Source organism: Balaenoptera musculus, chromosome 17 (assembly GCF_009873245.2).
Source record: "Balaenoptera musculus isolate JJ_BM4_2016_0621 chromosome 17, mBalMus1.pri.v3, whole genome shotgun sequence".
Taxonomy (NCBI): domain Eukaryota; kingdom Metazoa; phylum Chordata; class Mammalia; order Artiodactyla; family Balaenopteridae; genus Balaenoptera; species Balaenoptera musculus.
In genome coordinates this window covers 58,489,743-58,508,175 of record NC_045801.1, presented here as the reverse complement: position 1 = coordinate 58,508,175, position 18,433 = coordinate 58,489,743, and the positions used below count along the sequence as shown (strand labels likewise).

Here is an 18,433-nt window from a genome sequence, read left to right as displayed (position 1 = left end):
TTAAATAAGTGAATATATGAACAGGACCTAAAACATGCCTAATATGATTTTTTTAAATTGTTACTGTTATTATTATTGTTTTTGCTGTTACTATAGCATTTATGCCCAATAGGGTGTGTATCAGCCAACTCCATTTTTTGGCTTGACTTCAAGAATTTGTGATTTGTAAAGTAAATTGTTTCTTTATTTTTGGTTTTTCTTCCAAGTGTGCTTTTTTCATTCTTAGTGCTCTTTTAAAGCACTTCAATGCCCCCACGAGTCTCACTTCAGCCTTAGCAGCACCAAGGAGAAAGGACCTTTCCACACTCAGTCCAGGGTGACTAAGTGGCAGGAAAGGCTGTGGGCTGGCCCATTAGGCCTAGGATCTCAGATCTCAGAGGAACAAAAGAGCCAGGGCAGAACCAGGGGTAGGGGAGGAGTTGAGACAGGGCTGTCTCATGATTCCATATAAGAGATGGACGGCACCACATTCAAATATACTTAGATCATCTTCCCAATAAGAGATGGTGCTACCCTCGAGCGCTTGTTTACTTGTTTAAAATGCCATCATTGGAGTGGAGAGCAGAACTCTCGCTTCATAAAGGCTACTGGTTCGTAAGATACCTACTTCTAACAGTAGACAAAGTTAGATATAATGTCAAAACTTTGTAACTGAACAGCTTAATAAGAAAATTAATATAAGATTTGTTATGGAAATTACAGTAATACTGATAACTTGCCGAGAGGTATACTGGAGTTACCCGACGATATGGCTTGCTTATCACTGCTAAAATCAAATTTCCAAAGACATTTAGTTCTGGTGAAATGTGTTAAGACTGTTAAGCAGAGGTTTTAGCTAGTTTTGAAGTTACCTTCATCCCCAAGAGGTTTTCACGGAAACAGGCCTCCTTCTGTCCTGTGTAGGTTCGTTCCCGCCTTAAACTCCCTGATCAAGCATAGTTTTGATGTTACCTCATCAGCTGCGAGACCTGCATTCTACTTTAGTTCAAGAATGCTCAAATCTGGGGCCAGGGGAGGCCAAGAGTAGCTGAAGATGAAGGGAGGGCTGGCTTTCACCTCTTTTTGGCCCAAGCTTTCATGCTGAGGAAATTGTTTCTAAGTACTGAGAGGAATCTCAGTTCTACAATCCCAGTTAGAAAGTATGGTTTCTGTAGGAAAAAGGTCCCTTAACTCATAAATCTGTGTGTGAAGATAAAGTCTAGGGAATACACTCAGGTAAAGTGTGACAGTAGCGGGTAACAGAGAGGGTGCGGCTCAGGAGTGTGTAGGACGTGGGCTCTGTTTGCTTGTTTGCCTCAAGTCCTCAGAGAGGGACAGACGGGAATTCAGAACTGCACTGACTGAGGGACTGCGGACGGGAACCCTGAGGTGCTGAGATATTCTGAACAGGAGGATAAGGCGTGAGGAAAAACAAGGCGGGAATCGAACAAAGGCGCCGTTGGACGGCAGGATGCAAACCGAACCGCTCTAGGATTACTCGGAGGACTACCACGAAAGCCTAGAGCCGGGAGGCAGCTGTGCAGCGGCAGCTGGAGGCACTTCACCCCGAGGCCCCGCCCCCCGGAGCTCCGCCCGTTCAGCTCCGGACCAATGGGCGCTCGGAATATTAGCGGGTGGGAGGCGCGGCCGGGTTGCTACAGCCCGAGCTGCGCGCGGCGGCGGCGGCGGCGGCGGCGGCGGCGGCGGCGGCGGCGGCGGCGGCGGCGGCGGCGGCGGCGGCGGCGGCGGCGGCGGCGGCGGCGGCGGCGGCGCGCTGTTGGAGGAGTCTGGCGGAGCTCGAGGCGGTGGCGCCATGGAGTCACTGGAAGGTGAGGAGGTGAAGGGATGCGGGCCGGGCGTCTGGGGGTGGGGTGGCTGTCACGAGGGGCTGCCCTGAACCTCGGTACCGGGGAGGCCAGGGCAGGTCCGGAGAGATGGACCCCGCCGCTCCTCGGAGGCCCGGGGAACAGGCGGGCGTCCTGCAGCCCCAAAGCGGTCGAGCTAATGATCCTCGGGCTGCCCTGGACCTCGGTACCGGGGAGGCCAGGGCAGGTCCGGAGAGATGGACCCCGCCGCTCCTCGGAGGCCCGGGGAACAGGCGGGCGTCCTGCAGCCCCAAAGCGGTCGAGCTAATGATCCTCAGGCTGCCCCTCCTCAGACGGTCTTCACCTGATGCTTACCCACCCCGGGCCTGTTGCTGTCTCTGGTAAACGCCTGCAAATCCCTTCCTACCATTTTCAGGTCTTGCCTGACTCCCTGAGGGTCTTGTTGGTAATCACAGCCTCCGGCCAGATTTTATTTTCCTTGCAAAGTGGACTGTCCGTTAATGTCTACCGTCTCCCCACCGCCAGCCTTTGCTGGAGGCCCGTGGTGTGTCTCCAACCTCGAGCTTCTGATAATTTTCTTGGCCACTTCCCTTGGTTTCCCTAGGTAACCATTTTTCCATTTCTACAGCATCTTCTGTGAGAGGGATGCCAAGAGCATCTCCCAAGGAAGTGTCACTGATCAGCTTTAGAGCCGGGACAATAGATTAACCGCAGGATTTAAGGGTTTATTCACGAGGACTCTGTAAGGAAGAGCCAGCATTGATTCGTTATCTTTAGGTTTATCTTTGTGCTGTAACCACGACTCCAGATTTTGCTTTGTTCCCAATTCTTTCACTTCTCTGTTCTCTTTACCCATTTTATCTTGTGTAATACAACATTCGCTTAGAAACAACAAAGGGGGGAAGAAAACCCAGCTAGCATTAGCAACAGCAGTGTCAAAATTCCTTTTCAAATTGTGGTCAATCTTTCTGATGAAGAATAAGCCTGCAGAATTGACAGATCCCGTTGTCTTGATTTAGCCTTGATTTTTTTCCTCCTCTTAATTTACATAGATTCAGGTGGAATTAATAAACAGAGGCATTGAGTCCTGTGTATTGTTGCATGCTAGAGAGTAAATTGTTTCAGGTTGTGTTATGAAAGGAAAAGTAATAACTGATGACTGTCTGCAGTGACCTAGGGTCACCAAAATACAAATGCGGTAATGAGTATGATAGTATTTCATGCTTTTGCTCCTAGGCGAAGCTCTCATAGTAAACACCTTGAGGATGATAGATAATCAAGAATTCTGATGATTTTCCACTTGTGAGCTGCTGCAGTGTACTACGACAAATGAAGTTCTTGTTCTTTGCTTAATTTTAGGCAGATCACTCAAGTTTCCATGAAATAGGAATTGTAATGAAAGTATTCCTTACTCAAGATAATTTTGTTTAGAGAACTCCTGGAGGCACTTTTTTTTTAAAAATAAATTTTCAAACGTGGTATTATAGCATAGTGGGTAGGATCATGGGTCCTGGAATTCTCATGAAATTATAATATACATAAAGTGCTTTAGAATAGTTGTTTTTCTGCAGATTTCTATTATTTTATTCAACATTTATAATTGAGGCAAAGATCTTCTGATTTTGCATTTATGTATTCTAAGCATCTAAAACAGTGTCTGACACAGAGTAGGTATTCAATAAATATTTCTTGTTAGATAAATGACTTTGTCTGTGAGAGGCTCTGGGGATGCAGAAAAAAATAAAAATTCAAAGCCCTGCTCTCATTGAGCCTACGTTTTAGGGAATCTTATATTTTAGCAGTGCTAAGACATTACTATTGAAATCTTACCAAGGATGCTTTTAAAATATAATGAAAACCTATTATAATACTCAATTACATGGGTGGAGGAAAACATGAATTCTAGTATAATATGGTATGTTATCGTGGGCGTGTTTTAGGGGGCCACCTTGTGATGTTTCATGTTAAACAGTACTTGTTCTTTACTCATTTTTTTTTAAACAAAATAAGTTGCTGTCATTAACTATGATGTGTTTAATTGTAATGAATTAGGTTAAAATATATGAAATTATTCTTGTAGGCCAAAACAGTTGAATATTCGAAACTTCAAATAGTAATGAAATAAAATTTTTTATTTTAGTAAAATAAAAACTCTAAGAGTCTTTTGTTGAAGTTAGTGCCTTTCTTTTACTCCTTTTTTAAAATTAGTCCTTGTTAGGTCATACTTTATAAAGATGAACTTTGAGTCTCAAGGTTACCATTCATTAATTCATTCATCTATGCCTTCGTTTAATAAACAGTGATACATTGGTACAGTGATAGTTAAGATAGTTTTTCCCTATTGGAAATTAAAACCTAGCACTTTGAAGATGTCTAATGAACATTATATTACAGCATCCAGTAGAAAATCTTTAAGAGTTTGCTTAATATATATCATAGTAATTGAGCAAATATTGTACTGCTTGGCATTAGACCCATGTTTTTAGTTGAAGCCAGTTAGCAGACTCATCTTGATTGTAAAACCAGAAAATATACGGACCCCTGAAAAATTTTATTGAAGATTATCATACTCTTTATTTTTAAAATTACTTGCTTGTAGATCATATATCGCTTACATTATTTTTGGTCTTTCTGGGACTTTTATATTTCCTGGATTGTCAGGAGTTGAGCTGTTAGGTTGAACACTGTATTTCAAAATCTAATATAAATTATTGCTCATGATTTTGTATACTCTGTATCTGAGCACTTCTGCATTGTGTGTGCAATTAGAGTAAAGCCTTTAATTCCTTTTCACCTAAAGCTCGTGCCCTATAGGTATGTCTAAAGGCAATAGAAGTATTTCTGGATTTGGGAGAGTTCAGTCTCTCATAAGCTTTTCATCTGTAAAATGGAGAGATGACAAACCCTAAGCAGATTTTATCCATATTATTTTCATTCCTTTCATAATATCTTGATAAACGGTTATTAACAAATATGACAGATCAGGCTGCCTATTCCTCTTTTGGACTGCTAAAATTAGTAGATCTTAGTGTACTGCCCTCTAAAACTTGATTAGAAGTCTGATTGCTCTTTTCTAATGTAGCTTGATATAGTTGAAGACAGCCATGGTGTCCCATTAGGGTTTTTTGTTTTGTTTTTCCCTAATCTAAGTAATGGTTTAACTGAATAATTCTTCACCTTTATTAATTTATCTAGATTCATTTTTTGTGTGTGTGCTGAATCTGTTGCTAGGTTATTTTAATAGTCAGTGTATTGGACAGGTCTGTGTTTGGATTCTTGCTTTGTTTGTTTTGTTTTTTCTTTAGCTCTGTGATTTGGTTAATCTGAACCTCAGTTTCCTCAGCTATAAAAAATGGAGCTAGTAAATACCAGTCTACCTGAACTATATTAAGAATTTAATGATGAAAACATATATAAAGCATTTGGCAAGCTGCCTAGTACATAGGAGGCCCCCTCCTGTACTTGTTTATTGGATGGATTAAAATCACAGGACATGTGTTAGGACCTTGAGAGTGGTTCAGTATAGGTAAAATGTAGCAGGCTTGGAAGGGACTGTGGGCAGTCTCACTAGATAATTATGGCAGCAGGATAGATTGGAGAAGGGAGAGGCTGGAAATACATATATGTGATAAGGATTTGAACTAAGGCAAAAGTAGCAGAAATTAAAAGGGATATAGGTTTAGAAGACATTTCTGAGATGGAAAGATGAAATAGAACTGCTCGAAGTGAGAGGGAAAAGGAATCAAAGCAGCTTTCTAGCTTGGACTTAGAGTTAACATTAAGATCTTTAACCAAGAGAAAAACAAGTTTGGAAGATGAGGTAATGATTTTGGCTTTAGAAGTGTTGTGTTTGTATGGTACTTGGGGCATATCTGGTGGAAAAGTTTTATAGCTACTTGTAAATATCTGTCTGGAGTTTTTAGTTTAGTAGTCATCAGCATATAAGTGACAGCAAATGGATGCGTTTGCCCAGGAAAGCTATATTTAACAAAACAAAGAAAAAAACTTGTGAGGGACTGATGCTTTAGGGTTGAGCAAGAAAGGAAGTTGGAGTGGGGAACAGTCTTTAAAAAGGTTTAAAATTGTCAAGTAAGGGAATTGGGGGAGAACAAATATTTATTGAGTCATGAATATGCTAGAAAAAGCCTATAGCACCTGGTATTCCTGGAGATCTAAGTACTAACTAGGTCAAACTCTGCTTAGTTGTGAAATCTGAAACACTTGGGCTTAGGAGAGAGAAATACCATTGAAGCCAAGAGAGAAAGGACTTTAAAGGTAGAAGGGATTGATCAGCAGAGCCTCATGATGTAGAAAGGTCCAGTAAGGTGAGGATTCAAAAGAGGGCTTTCAGTTTGACAATTAATAGATTAACAGCGATCAGTTAGTTGCCTCTGTTTCTTAAGGTCTTTACTCTAATGCCTCATTTTTTTTTTTTAAACAGTGAGTCTAAATTACTTTATTTTCAAATTTCTTCAAACATGAAGGAATTTGAGTCTATGCATTGTTCCCTGAATATAAACTCAGTTGGTGTAATATAAAGTATTAAATGTGAAGTGTTCTCCTTTCCACGCTTTCTAGACAGTATGTAATTTCAGTTTAAAATTTCTCTCTGATTCAGAGGTTATTTATGAGAGTGTTCCTTAACTTCCAAAATGTTAAGATTTTTTTTTTGTTAAGATGTTTTTAGTCATTAGTTTTTATTTACTTCTAATTTTGTGTGTTCTATGAGTAGTCTACCTTTCAAAAAGTTTTAAAAAGTTTTCTTTGTGGTCAAATACACCATCAATTTCTCCATGTTTTATAGTCATACAAAAATGCACACTCTGAGTTGGTAGGAAACAAAGTACATATAATTTTTTTTAAATAAATTTATTTATTTATTTTATTTTTGGCTGCTTTGGGTCTTCATTGCTGCTCGCGGGCTTTCTCTAGTTGCGGTGAGCGGGGGCTGCTCTTCGTTGTGGTGCGCGGGCTTCTCATTGCGGTGGCTTCTCGTTGCGGAGCACGGGCTCTAGGCGCGCCAGCTGCAGTAGTTGTGGCAAGCGGGCTCAGTAGTTGTGACTCGTGGGCTCTAGAGCACATAATGCCTCCTTATTAAAGAAGCTTTCACTCATCTTACCCACTTCTCAAACACACACATAGCAAAATATATAAAATGTCAGGTAGTGAAAAAAAGTCTTTTTTTTTTTTTTTTTGTCTAAAGAATAGAAGCTCCATAAGATCAGGGTCTTTGTTTTTTTATCACTGTTTGCCTAACTCCTAGAACAGTTCCTGTCTCATGCTAGGTGCTCAATAAATACTTGTTGAATCAACAAATGGGTCTATTTTAATGTAGTGTTTAGTCCTGATAAAGCTTGCCTGCAGTTCAGATAGGGGGAGAATGAGAGGTAGAGAGGAGCTAGTCAGTAAGTGTAAGCCAGTGTTTCAAAAAATATGATACTCGGGGCATCAGTCCTAAATACCTTTTAGGGGCAGAAAGGATTTCTGTTGGGGAAATAACAGCATACTAAATCTTTCTCTGTCTTTTTTTTTTTTTTTTTTTAAGACTTAGGAAGTTCTGTTCTAAGAAAACCTGTTTGTTTAATTTAGCATTTTCCAAACATTTGACCATGAGCAAAGGATTTGAGGGTGATTAGTAGAAGTAGTGGAAATGACTAGTCAGGTTCAGACTGGATAGGAAGGGAAGTGCAGTCAGGAATGGGCTATCAAGAAAATGCAAGTCACTCTGAGATCAAGAAAGTGATTTAGAGGTAGATGGTAGAAGCCTGTGGTTCCAGAGGGAGCTTGTGTATTTTAAGAGTCCAGAGGTGGATCTTTCTAAGTTGTTTTAGCAGTGGTTGTTTTTGCTGAACTGGAGTGCAGGTCACTAAAGTGGAGTGGAGGGTGCAGGTTGTGTGCTGAGTAGGTTAAGCATGAATGTTGAATCATTGAAATCTAGGATGAGCTGAAAAGGAATATCTTGTGAGATATTAGAGATTGTTGACCTGGAAGTAATTCGGTTTTAAAAAAGGATTGTAGGAGCAAAGTAGTAAAACAGGTGCCGTGTACTTCAAAAGAGAGGTTTGTTGAGTTTTAAAGGTTGGTTTCCAATAAGCAGTGACCAGTGGTGAAGGAATAGACATGAAACACAGAGCCCAGAATTGTTCTTGATTTCCAAGATTTTTCTTTTGGAAATGTTCTCTACTATTTCTTAAATATATACATTTTAGAATGTCATAACTATTTTAGGTAAGAGCATATTATTTCACATCACCTGTATAATAGTATTATATAAAGATACCATTTTAAGTCTTATTATCATGCAGATTTTGAAATTACTCAATACAGTAACTCATAACAGAATCAACAGTATGTACAGGATAAATTTTGTAAGGAGAGGTTGGCTTCTTTAAAGTTTTAGAATATTAAATACTTATTCACTTGGTTCTGTCCATCAATTTGAGTGCTTCTTTCTACAGTGAATTTCATCTCTCTCTACTGTATTTTTATAAGCCGCACAATTCTCTAGCATTCGCCACTCAGGAGAAAGTAGTGGAGTTTGCCTGCATGCCCTGGAGAGTAGTATTTTTTATTTCATTGGTTGTGAAACATTTTTATATATAACATCTCAGTTGATCCTGTTAAATTTTAAGGTGGATTGAGCGGATGTTATCTTCATTTAACAGATGTTAAACTTAAGGCCGCCTATATGATTAGTCATACATTTTCTTGTAGTTCATATAGTGAAAACTTTGCCAACAAGGAGAGAGACATCATGTTCTTTGCTATAGGTCCTCGTAGATTCTCAGTTCTGTATACAGACAAGTGGAAGTGATTTCCTCAGTATCCTGCACTACCTGAAACATTCATTCTACCGTCCACAATTGGTCAATTGGTTTAATCCTTCTTGTATGTGACCAACTTTTTCTTTTTTTTAATATAACATCAGTAAGGGAGGTGTCTTATCATCATTTACTTTTCTTATTAATGTGGTCTTAAGGTAGATTTTATTAAATAAATATGCTGTATTTATTATGGCATAATAGAGGTAGAAGCGGGCCACATAGTTCATTTAATCTAACTTTCTTATTTTATACAAGAGGAATGTGAACCTTAGGTTAAATATCTTGCCCAGCAAGTCATAGCTCTAAGTGACAGAGCTGGGACGTGAATTTAGATAGTATGAGACAAATTCCAGTGCCTTTTCTACTACACTCTCATGTCTTTTAATGAATGCCATTAGAACAAAATGTGGTGGTGTGACTCTAAACCCTAAGCTGCTTATTGTTACCTGTCAGTAGAAGTTCTTTTCAGGGGATGCTGATACCAACACACATGACATATTTTGTGGATTATAGGGCTATACTCTATAAGAGGAAACTGTAAATTTATTTATTTTATTTTGAATAAAGTAATAACTTAAAAAAATTTTTTTGTGATAATTGTTTTTAAATGTTTTCTGTTTAATGCTGTTTTCTCTTTTTTATGCCTTGTAGCTATAATAATTTTCTTTTCCTTTAAAGACAATCTGAACATGTTTGATGACTTGTAGGAATTAATCCCAGGAGTTGGATTTTATTTTATGTTAGTATTCTAGTTGCTGTTATATTAAGTTTTAAGCTTTTGTATTAAAAAAAAAGGAAGATGATTTGGCTCTTAGATATAGTGAAGAAGTAAATCATGTAGACTGTTGGCTTTATGAAGCAAAGATTGTGTGACTCCACCCTTCTGTCACTGTTACTTGGTACATGCTTGGCAAGTATTGATAGTAGGTACTCAAGTAGACACACATTATTTCCATGTGTTGAATTGATTTTTCTCAATAGTTACTTTTTTATAAGATTTCGCTTTGTTATCTATTTAACAAGGAAATACTGAAATATACTTTTAAGCAAGTAACATAGTGGTACTTTTCAACATTTCATATGGATAAATTTTTAAATTATTGTTTGGAATTTAAAGGAAGACATGAAAACTATAAATAGGCAAGCCTAATAGATTATGCAGTATGTGGTATCACTTTGACAGTCGTTATGAAGACATTAATCTTCATATACCTAATGGATTCCATCCAGCAACTGCTTCAACTTTTTGGATAGTTAATGGAATTAAGTGATCCAGATAAATGAAGTTGCTTTGCTCTCTCTCCCTAAATAACCTCATCTTTGCTATTGGAAAGGATGAATCAGGCAAATCTTGTTTTGCTTTTGTAGTGTTCACAGCTTACCCACCACCATACAGACTTTGGCCTCCATCTATCTACCACTGAAACAGTGCAGTAGAGTACTTGGAGAATGAGAGAACAAAACAGTTCTTCTGTTACTGTTTGATTGCGTTCCCACCAATGTCTTTTTTGATTCTCCTGATAAGTTTTCTGTGGACTCACTAAATGCCTTTGAACAACACATTACATGAAGTCCATAATCGTACTTTTTTCATGAGTTTGTTACTTCTAAAAGAAAATGTTTTTTTACTTGCCTTCCATATGATAAAAGAATTTTAACACAAATTCAGCAGAAGATACAAGGATATCATTTTTGTCATTTTTATGAAAATTACAGGTATGGAAATAAATTAGGTGTGATGTTTGGCTAGATAATAAAATGACAAATTGACTTAGTTATGTAGGATCCCAAAGAATGTAGTTTCTGTGTGTGTATATGTGATGAAATTTGTTATGTGCAAGTACATGATAGATGCATTAACTTCTGATTTTGTAAAAGTTGCAGCCACTTCTTCCTTGTTTAATCAGTTGTGCCCATAAGGTCAGATTATCTCAATTTGTTGGTCCAGTGAATCTTAACATAATATTATATTTATAAAATAATGAACAAGTCACATAATGCGTAGTAACTAGGTAATCTTTTCCTTAAAGCCTAATACTTCTGTTGTTGGGGAGGACAACATTCTTTTTATTCTAGACTCCCTAATCATATCAGGGAGCCACCTCACTGATCTCCAGGGTTATTTCTTACTTTTTTTTTTTTTTTAGTTTAAAAAAATGTTGTATTGTGGAAAAATAGACATAACATAAAATTCACCTTTTTAACCATTCTTAAGTGTACAATTCAGTGGTAATAAGTACATTCACATTGTTGTGCAACTATCATCACTATCCATCCCCAGAACGTTTTCATCATCCCAAATTGTAGCACCTGTTTTTATCTTATTTTTTTCTTCCAGTTTTATACATATAATTGACATAGAGCACTGTGTAAGGTGTACAGCATACTGATTTGATTTATATATGTCATGAAATGTTTACCACAATAAATTTAGTGAACATCCATCATCTTATACAGATAAAGGGAAAAAAACTTTTTTTTTCCTTGTGATGAGAAACTCCTAGGATCCCATCTCTTAACTTTATATACAACATAGAACAGTGTTAATTATCTTTATCATATTGTACATTACATCTCTAGTACTTGTTTATCTCATTACTGGAAATTTGTACCTTTTGATGATGTTCATCCAGTTTCCCATCCTCCCCACCCAGGTAGCCACAAATCTGATCTCTTTTTCTATGAGTTTGTTTAGGAAGTATATTTGACTACAAAACTATTTTTGTTCCTGGTACACAATTTAGTAATTCGATGCTTCTCTACATTTCAAAATGATCACCATGGTAAGTCTAGTTATCATCTGTCACCATACAAAGGTATTATTTACTATATTTTCCACACTGTACATTTCATACCTGTGACTCATTTATTTTGTAACTGGAAGTTTGTTTGTCTTAATCTCCCTCACCTATTTCCTCCCCCCCCACCCCCGACCCCTCTCCCTTGGCAACTACCTGTTTGTTCTCTGTGTCTATGACTGTGTTTCTGTTTTAAGTTTGTTCATTTGTTTTTCAGATTCCACATATAAGTGAAATTATACAGTATTTGTCTTTCTCTGTCTTACTTCACGTAGCATAATACCCTCTAGTTCCATCCATTTTGTCACAAATGATAAGATTTCATTTTTTAGGGCTGAGTAGTATTTGTGTGTGCATGTGTGTGCGTGCGCCCGCAAGTGTTGTCATTTTCTTTATCCATTCCTCTCTGGATGAGCACTGATTCAGTCTTGGGATATTGTATATTTCTAGGAATTTGTCCATATCTTCTAACTTGTCCATTTTATTGGCATATAATTGTTCATGGTAATCTCTTATGATCCTTTGTATTTGCATGGTGTTAAGTGTAACTTCTCCACTTCCATTTCTGATTTTTTTTTAATTTGAGCCCTCTCTTTTTTTTCTTGATGAGTTTAGCTGAAGCATTATCAATTTTGTTTAGCTTTTCAAGGAACCAGCTCTTATTTTAATTGACATTTTCTATTATTTTTAGTCTCTATTTTATTTATTTCTGCTATATTCTTTATGATTTCTTCTACTAAATTTGAGTTTTGTTTGTTCTTCTTTCTCTAGTTCCTTTAGGTATAAGGATAGGTTGTTTGTTTGAGATTTTTCCTGTTTCCTGAGGTAGGTTTGTATTGCTATAAACTTCCCTCTTAGAACTGCTTTTGCTGAAACCTATAGATTTTGGTTCATTGAGTTTTTCATTTTCATTTGTCTCCAGTTATTTTTTTGATTTCTTCAGTGACCCATTGGTTGTTTAGTTCCACATGTTTATGGGTTTTTTTGCAGTTTTTTTTCCTTGTAGTTGATTTCTGGTCTCATAGCATGTGCCTGAAAAGTTTCTTGATATGATTTCAATCTTCTCAAATTCACTGAGACTTGTTTTGTGGCCTGCCATGTGATCTACTGGAGAATGTTCCATGTGCACTTGAAAAGAATGTGTATTCTGATGCTTTTGGATGGAATATTCTATATTTATTAAGACCATTTGGTCTAATGTGTTGTTTAGGGCTAGTGTTTCAGTATTGATTTTCTCTCTGGATGATCTGTTCATTGATGTAAGTGGGGTGTTAAAGTCCCCTACTGTTATTGTGTTGCTGTCCATTTATCCCTTTTTGTTTGTTAATATTTGCTTTTATGTCTTTAGGTGCATCTATGTTGAGTGCATATATATTTACAATCGTTATAGCTTTTTCTTGGATTGATCCCTTTATAATTAGGTAAAGTCCTACTTTGTCTCTTGTTACAGTCATTGTTTTAAAGTCTACTTTGTCCAATATAAGTATTGCTACCTTGGTTTTTTTTAAAATTTCCATTTGCATGGAATACCTATGTCCATTCCCTCACTTTCAGTCTGTGTGTTCCTTTAGATCTGGACTGAATCTCTTGATTAGCATATATACAGGTCTTGTTTTTGTATCCATTGAGCCACCCTGTGTCTTTTGATTGGAGCACTGTGTGTCCATATACACTTTAAGTGTAATTGTTGATAGGTATGTACTTACTGCCATTTTGTTAATTGTTTTCAAGTTTAGTTTGTAGTTTTGTTGTTGTTGTTATTCCTTTCTTCTTCTTTTGCTCTCATTCCTTGTGATTTGATGACTGTCTTTAATATTATGTTTAGATTTCTTTCAGTTTTTTGTGTTTGTATCTGTTATAGATTTTTAGCTTGGTTACCAGGAGGTTTATATATAGCAATCAATATATATGTGATTATTTTAAGTTGATGTGATGTCCTCCTAAGTTTGAATGTATTTTAACAACCCTGAGTTTTTACTCCCCTTCTATGTTTAATGTTTTTGACATCATAGTCTACATCTTTTGGGTATTTCTTAACTATTTATTTTGTGTATAGAAGATTTTACTAGTTTTGTCTTTTAACCTTTCTACTAGCTTTATAAGTGGTTGGTCTACTACCTTTACAGTGTATTTGCTTTTACCAATGAGATTTTTCCTTTCATAACTTTCATATTTCTAGTTGTGGCTTTTTCTTTTTCACTTAGAGAAGTGCCTTTTCATTTCTTGTAAAGCTGGTTTTGTGGTACTGAACTTTTTTAGCTTTTAATATTTAAAATTTATTTATTTTATTTTATTTATTTTATTTTTGGCTGTGTTGGGTCTTGCTGCGTGTGGGCTTTTCTCTAGTCATGGTGAGCGGGGGCTACTCTTACTTGTGGTGCGTGGGCTTCTCATTGCGGTGGCTTCTCTTGTTGCGGAGCATGGGCTCTAGGCGCACGGGCTTCAGTAGTTGTGGCTTGCGGGCTCTAGAGCACAGACTCAGCAGTTGTGGCACACGGGCTTAGTTGCTCCGCGGCATGTGAGATCTTACTGGACGAGGGCTCAAACCCATGTCCCCTGCATTGGCAGGTGGATTCTTAACCATTGTGCCACCAGGGAAGCCCTTTTTTAGCTTTTGCTTGTCTGCAAGACTCTTTATCTTATCTTTCTGAATGATAGCTTTGCTGGGTAGAGTATTCTTGGTTGTAGGTTTTTTTCCTTTCATCACTTTAAATGTATCATGATATTCTCTTCTGCTCTGCAGGGTTTCTACTGAAAAGTCAGCTAGTAGTCTTACGGAAGTTCCCTTGTATGTAACTAGTTGCTTTTCCCTTGCTGCTTTTAATACTCTGTCTTTAATTTTAGCCATTTTAATTACGATGTTTTTTTGGTGTGGTCGGTTTTTGGTAGATCCTGTTTGGAACTGTCTGTGCTTCTTGGACTTGTATATCTGTTTCCTTTCCCAGGTTAGGGAAGTTTTCAGCCATTATGTCTTCAGATATGTTCTCTGCCTCCCCTTTTCCTTTTGGAACCCCTATAATGCAAATGTTAGTATGCTTAGTGTTGTCTCAAAGGTCCCTTGAACTGTCCTCATTTTTTAAACTCTTTTTTTTCTCTTCAGCTTGAGTGATTTCTACTACTGTCTTCCAGCTTGCTGAATCCATTCCTCCGTATCATCTAATCTACTGTTGATTACTTGTAGTATGTTTTTATTTCACTTATTGTTGTCTTCAGCTCTGTTTTGTTCTTCTTTATATTTTATAACTCTTTGTTAAACTTCTTACTGTGTTTTTCCATTCTTCTCCCAAGTTCTTTGAGCATTTTTATGATCATTACCTTGAACTCTTTATTGGGTAAGTTTCTTAGTTCTACTTCACTTAATTCTTCTGGTGTTTTATCTTATTCCTTTTTTTGGAACAAATTCTTCTGTCACCTCATTTGCCTAACTTGCTGTTTTTATTTCTGTGTATTTGGTAGGTTGGTTACATTTCTTGATCTTGTTGAAGTGGTCTTTTATAGGAAAGGTCCTGTGCATCCCAGCAGTTCACTTCCCTTTGGTCACCAGAGCTTTATGTTCCAGGAATGTCCCCTATGTGGGTTTCATGGCCCTTCTGTTGTGGTGGGCTGATTTCTATTTGTGGTCTAGTAGGCATGGATGGCCCCTGGTCTGATTGGTTGCCAGGCTCTGCCTTTGTGGATGCTGACAGCTGCTGGTAGGTAGGGCCAGGTCACAAGGTGGCTGATTGTGAAGGCTTAGGGGTCCCAAGGCTAGTGCTGGTCCACTGGTGGGCAGAGCTGGATCCTGGTGTGGCTGGCTGAAGGTGTCTCACAGATGGTCTGTCCACTGATCGGCAGCACTGGGGCCAAGGGAGTCCAGTGATTGGTGCCTGCCCATTGGTGGGTGAGGCCAGGTTCTGGAGTTAGTGCCAGCCCTCTGGTGGGTGGAGCTGGGTCCTGGGTTCTCTAGTGGCAGGGCTGGGTCCCTGGGTGGCTGGGGGAATCAAAGTGCCTATAGTCATTGCCAGCCTACTGTTGGGTGAAGCTGTGCCCCCACAGTTAGCTGCTTGGCCTGTGGGTCCCAAGGACTGTTGCAGACTGGCTGGTGGGTAGGGCTGGGTTCTTGCACTACAAAGCTAGAGGGAGGACTCCATAATGTTTCTTGCCAGCACGAGCATTCCTCATGGTAGAATGAGCTCCAAAAAATGGCTGTCATCAGGGTCTGTGTCTCCAGGGTGAGTCCCACATGCCTCCTCCTCTCTGGGATGCTCTCCAAGATCAGCATGTGTGTCTGACCCAGGCCAGTTTAAAATGACTGCTTCTGCCCTGGGTCTTGAAGCATGTAAATTTTCTGTGTGCCCTCTAACAGTGGAGTCTTTATTCCCCACAGCCCTCTGGGTCTCCCGAAAGTAAGCCCCCTGGGTCTCATCTTCTCATTGCAGGACCCCCCGGGTTGGGGAGTCCAAAATGGGACTTGGACCCCTTGCTCCTTGGGGAAAACCTCTGCAATTGTGATTATCCTCATGTTTGTGGGTAGCCTACCTGGGGGTGTGGGTCTTGACTGTACCATGTCTCTGCCTCTCTTGTCTCATTGTGGATCCTTCTTTATATCTTTAGTTGTGGAAGATCTTTTCTGCTAGTCTTTAGGTTGTTCTCATCATGATAGTTGCTCTGTAAATAGTTGTAATTTTGTTGTGCCCATGGAAGGAGGTGAGCTCAGGGTTTTCCTACTCATCTTCTCCATTCCACTAGCCACCAATGTTATTTTTTAATGCTTTGAAGATAAATAATGTATTTAACCTTCAGATAAATTTGGTTTTTAAACTTCAGTAATTTACAATAGAGACAGCCTATAAATTTAAGAGACTTATGACAAATTGATTTGGTTAAAATAGAAGAAAACCAGATATTTCCAACATTATCAATTTGGTTCTCCTTAAATTATGAATTCTGTATTTGGCATTTGCCTTTTTGACCACTGATAACTTTAAGTCTTCTGCCCATTTTAATTGATGATGTTACTTATTTCAAAATGACACGACATTTTTCACAAGAACTGACAACTTACATATGAAACTAAGTGAAGACATTAAAATTTGGAAGTTTCACAATTTGAGCCACTGAGTATACTGACTACACTCTTTTCGATTTTAGCAAATGGAAGTGTCCAAGTTGGAGAATTGTTACCTTGCAAGATTTGTGGAAGAACATTCTTTGCAGTGGCATTAGTGAGTACCTTTTTCCTTTGGAATTTGGTAGATCTTTAATTGTTTAATACTTCAGGACAATGGAAAGAACCTTTGGAATAATTTAAAGAGATACTGGCTAGTATTCATTGCTCAAGAGTATCAGTTCCATCTTTGTCATTCTTCCAGAGTGCTCTCTTTCCTTCAGAGTTTTATTGGTCTTCAGAACTACTCTCTGTTAAACTATTAAAGTGTTTCTCCCTTTGTGGGACTATTAACAAAAATAAAACCAAAATAAACTCTTAGAAATACTGTTAGAAATAATGTATTTAAAGAAGAGGAAGGCTATGATGTCTGGGATTTTCTTTAAACTTCAGGAAAAAGTTCTGGGGCTGGGATAGATGAAACAAGATTGGTAAAATGTTGGTAATTGTTGAGGCAGGGATGAGTAAATGGAGCTAATTACACTATTCTGTCCATTCTTATGTATGTTTGAAATATTCCAAAGGAAAAAGTATTTTAGTTAAAAATGCACCTAAAATATATTATGCATTTTTAGATGCTTAGTATATACAAATAGAAGCACATTTAACTGATTTTAATATAAAATCTCTAGCTAAATAGAGAATAAGAAAGTCAATTAGGGAATGTCAAGCAGTCTAATAAGCTTTTTTCTTTTTTCAATAAAAGGTTTATTACTACAAAAAAAAAAAAAGAAAGTCAATATGCCTTATGTAACTTCAAATATAAATATGTATTTATTAATATTTTGATGTGGAATAAAGATTTTTCTTTGAAAATGGGTCTGCTGATTAGAGTTTTGCTACATTTTATTTTGCATCCTCTCATTGTTTCCAGTTTTTCTTTAAAGCAGTGAGGAATTAATGACCCACAATGTCCATCTGACTGCAGACTCCTCTTAAATATTAACAGCTTTCTTTCTTAAATCTTTCTTGCCCACGCTTAATTCATCAATTTTTTTGTTGTTATTAATTAACTATTTTTCAAACCATTTTCAAAGCATTAAGCTGAGTTTTCACAGGGAAAAATTTGTCTTTTTTTGGCCCTCATTTATGTATTTATTTAATATTTAATTAAATGATATAATCATGATAACAACTACAATTTGTATACATCAGTTTTGGGAACAGGCACTACATACTTTTGACATATACAGCGCAATGTGAGAACAGACATCTCTAGAAAGTCGCCCGTTAGCCATCCTTTTTTTTTTTTTTTTTTTAATATTTAAGAGATTTAATTCTAATAGTTACAGTTACTGTGTTTGTTTGTCAGAACGATATCCAAAAACAAGTATGTAAAACAGTTGTGTATTGAAAATAGAGGCTCCATAACATTGAATCAGCCAGTTCTGAGGTTCCTATTTTCCCAGATAATGTTTAACAGTTCTGACTTGTTCATTGTTTATCAAAATACAAAAGAAAAAAAGGACATTTAGTATCCTATGTGTTATTAGTCAACATGTTTTATTTAGGGGAAGGAGAATTATTATTTATTCAGTAGGTTAATTAGAGGTCAGTTAAGAGAGCTTCCATTGTAATGTCTTTAAAATGAATATATGAATGACTGAATGAGCTGGCAGCCATATTAAAACAGCAACAGCAACAACAAACCCCCATCCGCCCATCCAAAAACTGTAGGAGTGGAACACTAGGTAGCACAAGAAAAATCCTTGGTAAAAAAAAGGTGGAAAATTTGAGTTCCAGAGAGGGGGAAGGGATGATAGTGGAGTAAGGACACAAACCTGACCACCTTGTCCTATAGTCTATGTTAACAAACTACTATTTTGTTAACTTGAGTAATCCCAACTATTATTATTATGT

General features: G+C 37.7%; 1 protein-coding gene across 3 annotated transcripts in view; it reads left to right on the top strand.

Annotated features, from left to right (window-relative positions):
* The first annotated feature begins 1,705 nt into the window (after positions 1-1,705).
* Positions 1,706-18,433, top strand: part of ZC2HC1A (zinc finger C2HC-type containing 1A) — a 59,226-nt gene continuing 42,498 nt past the window's right edge. For 2 of the 3 annotated variants that reach the window (XM_036830479.1, XM_036830481.1), the window contains exons 1-3: positions 1,706-1,808; positions 11,374-11,412; positions 16,558-16,631. In XM_036830479.1, the coding sequence (XP_036686374.1) occupies positions 1,793-1,808; positions 11,374-11,412; positions 16,558-16,631 (129 nt within the window). In that variant the 5' untranslated portion in view covers positions 1,706-1,792. The remainder of the gene's footprint in view (positions 1,809-11,373; positions 11,413-16,557; positions 16,632-18,433) is intronic. The other variant, XM_036830480.1, reaches the window with a different exon arrangement.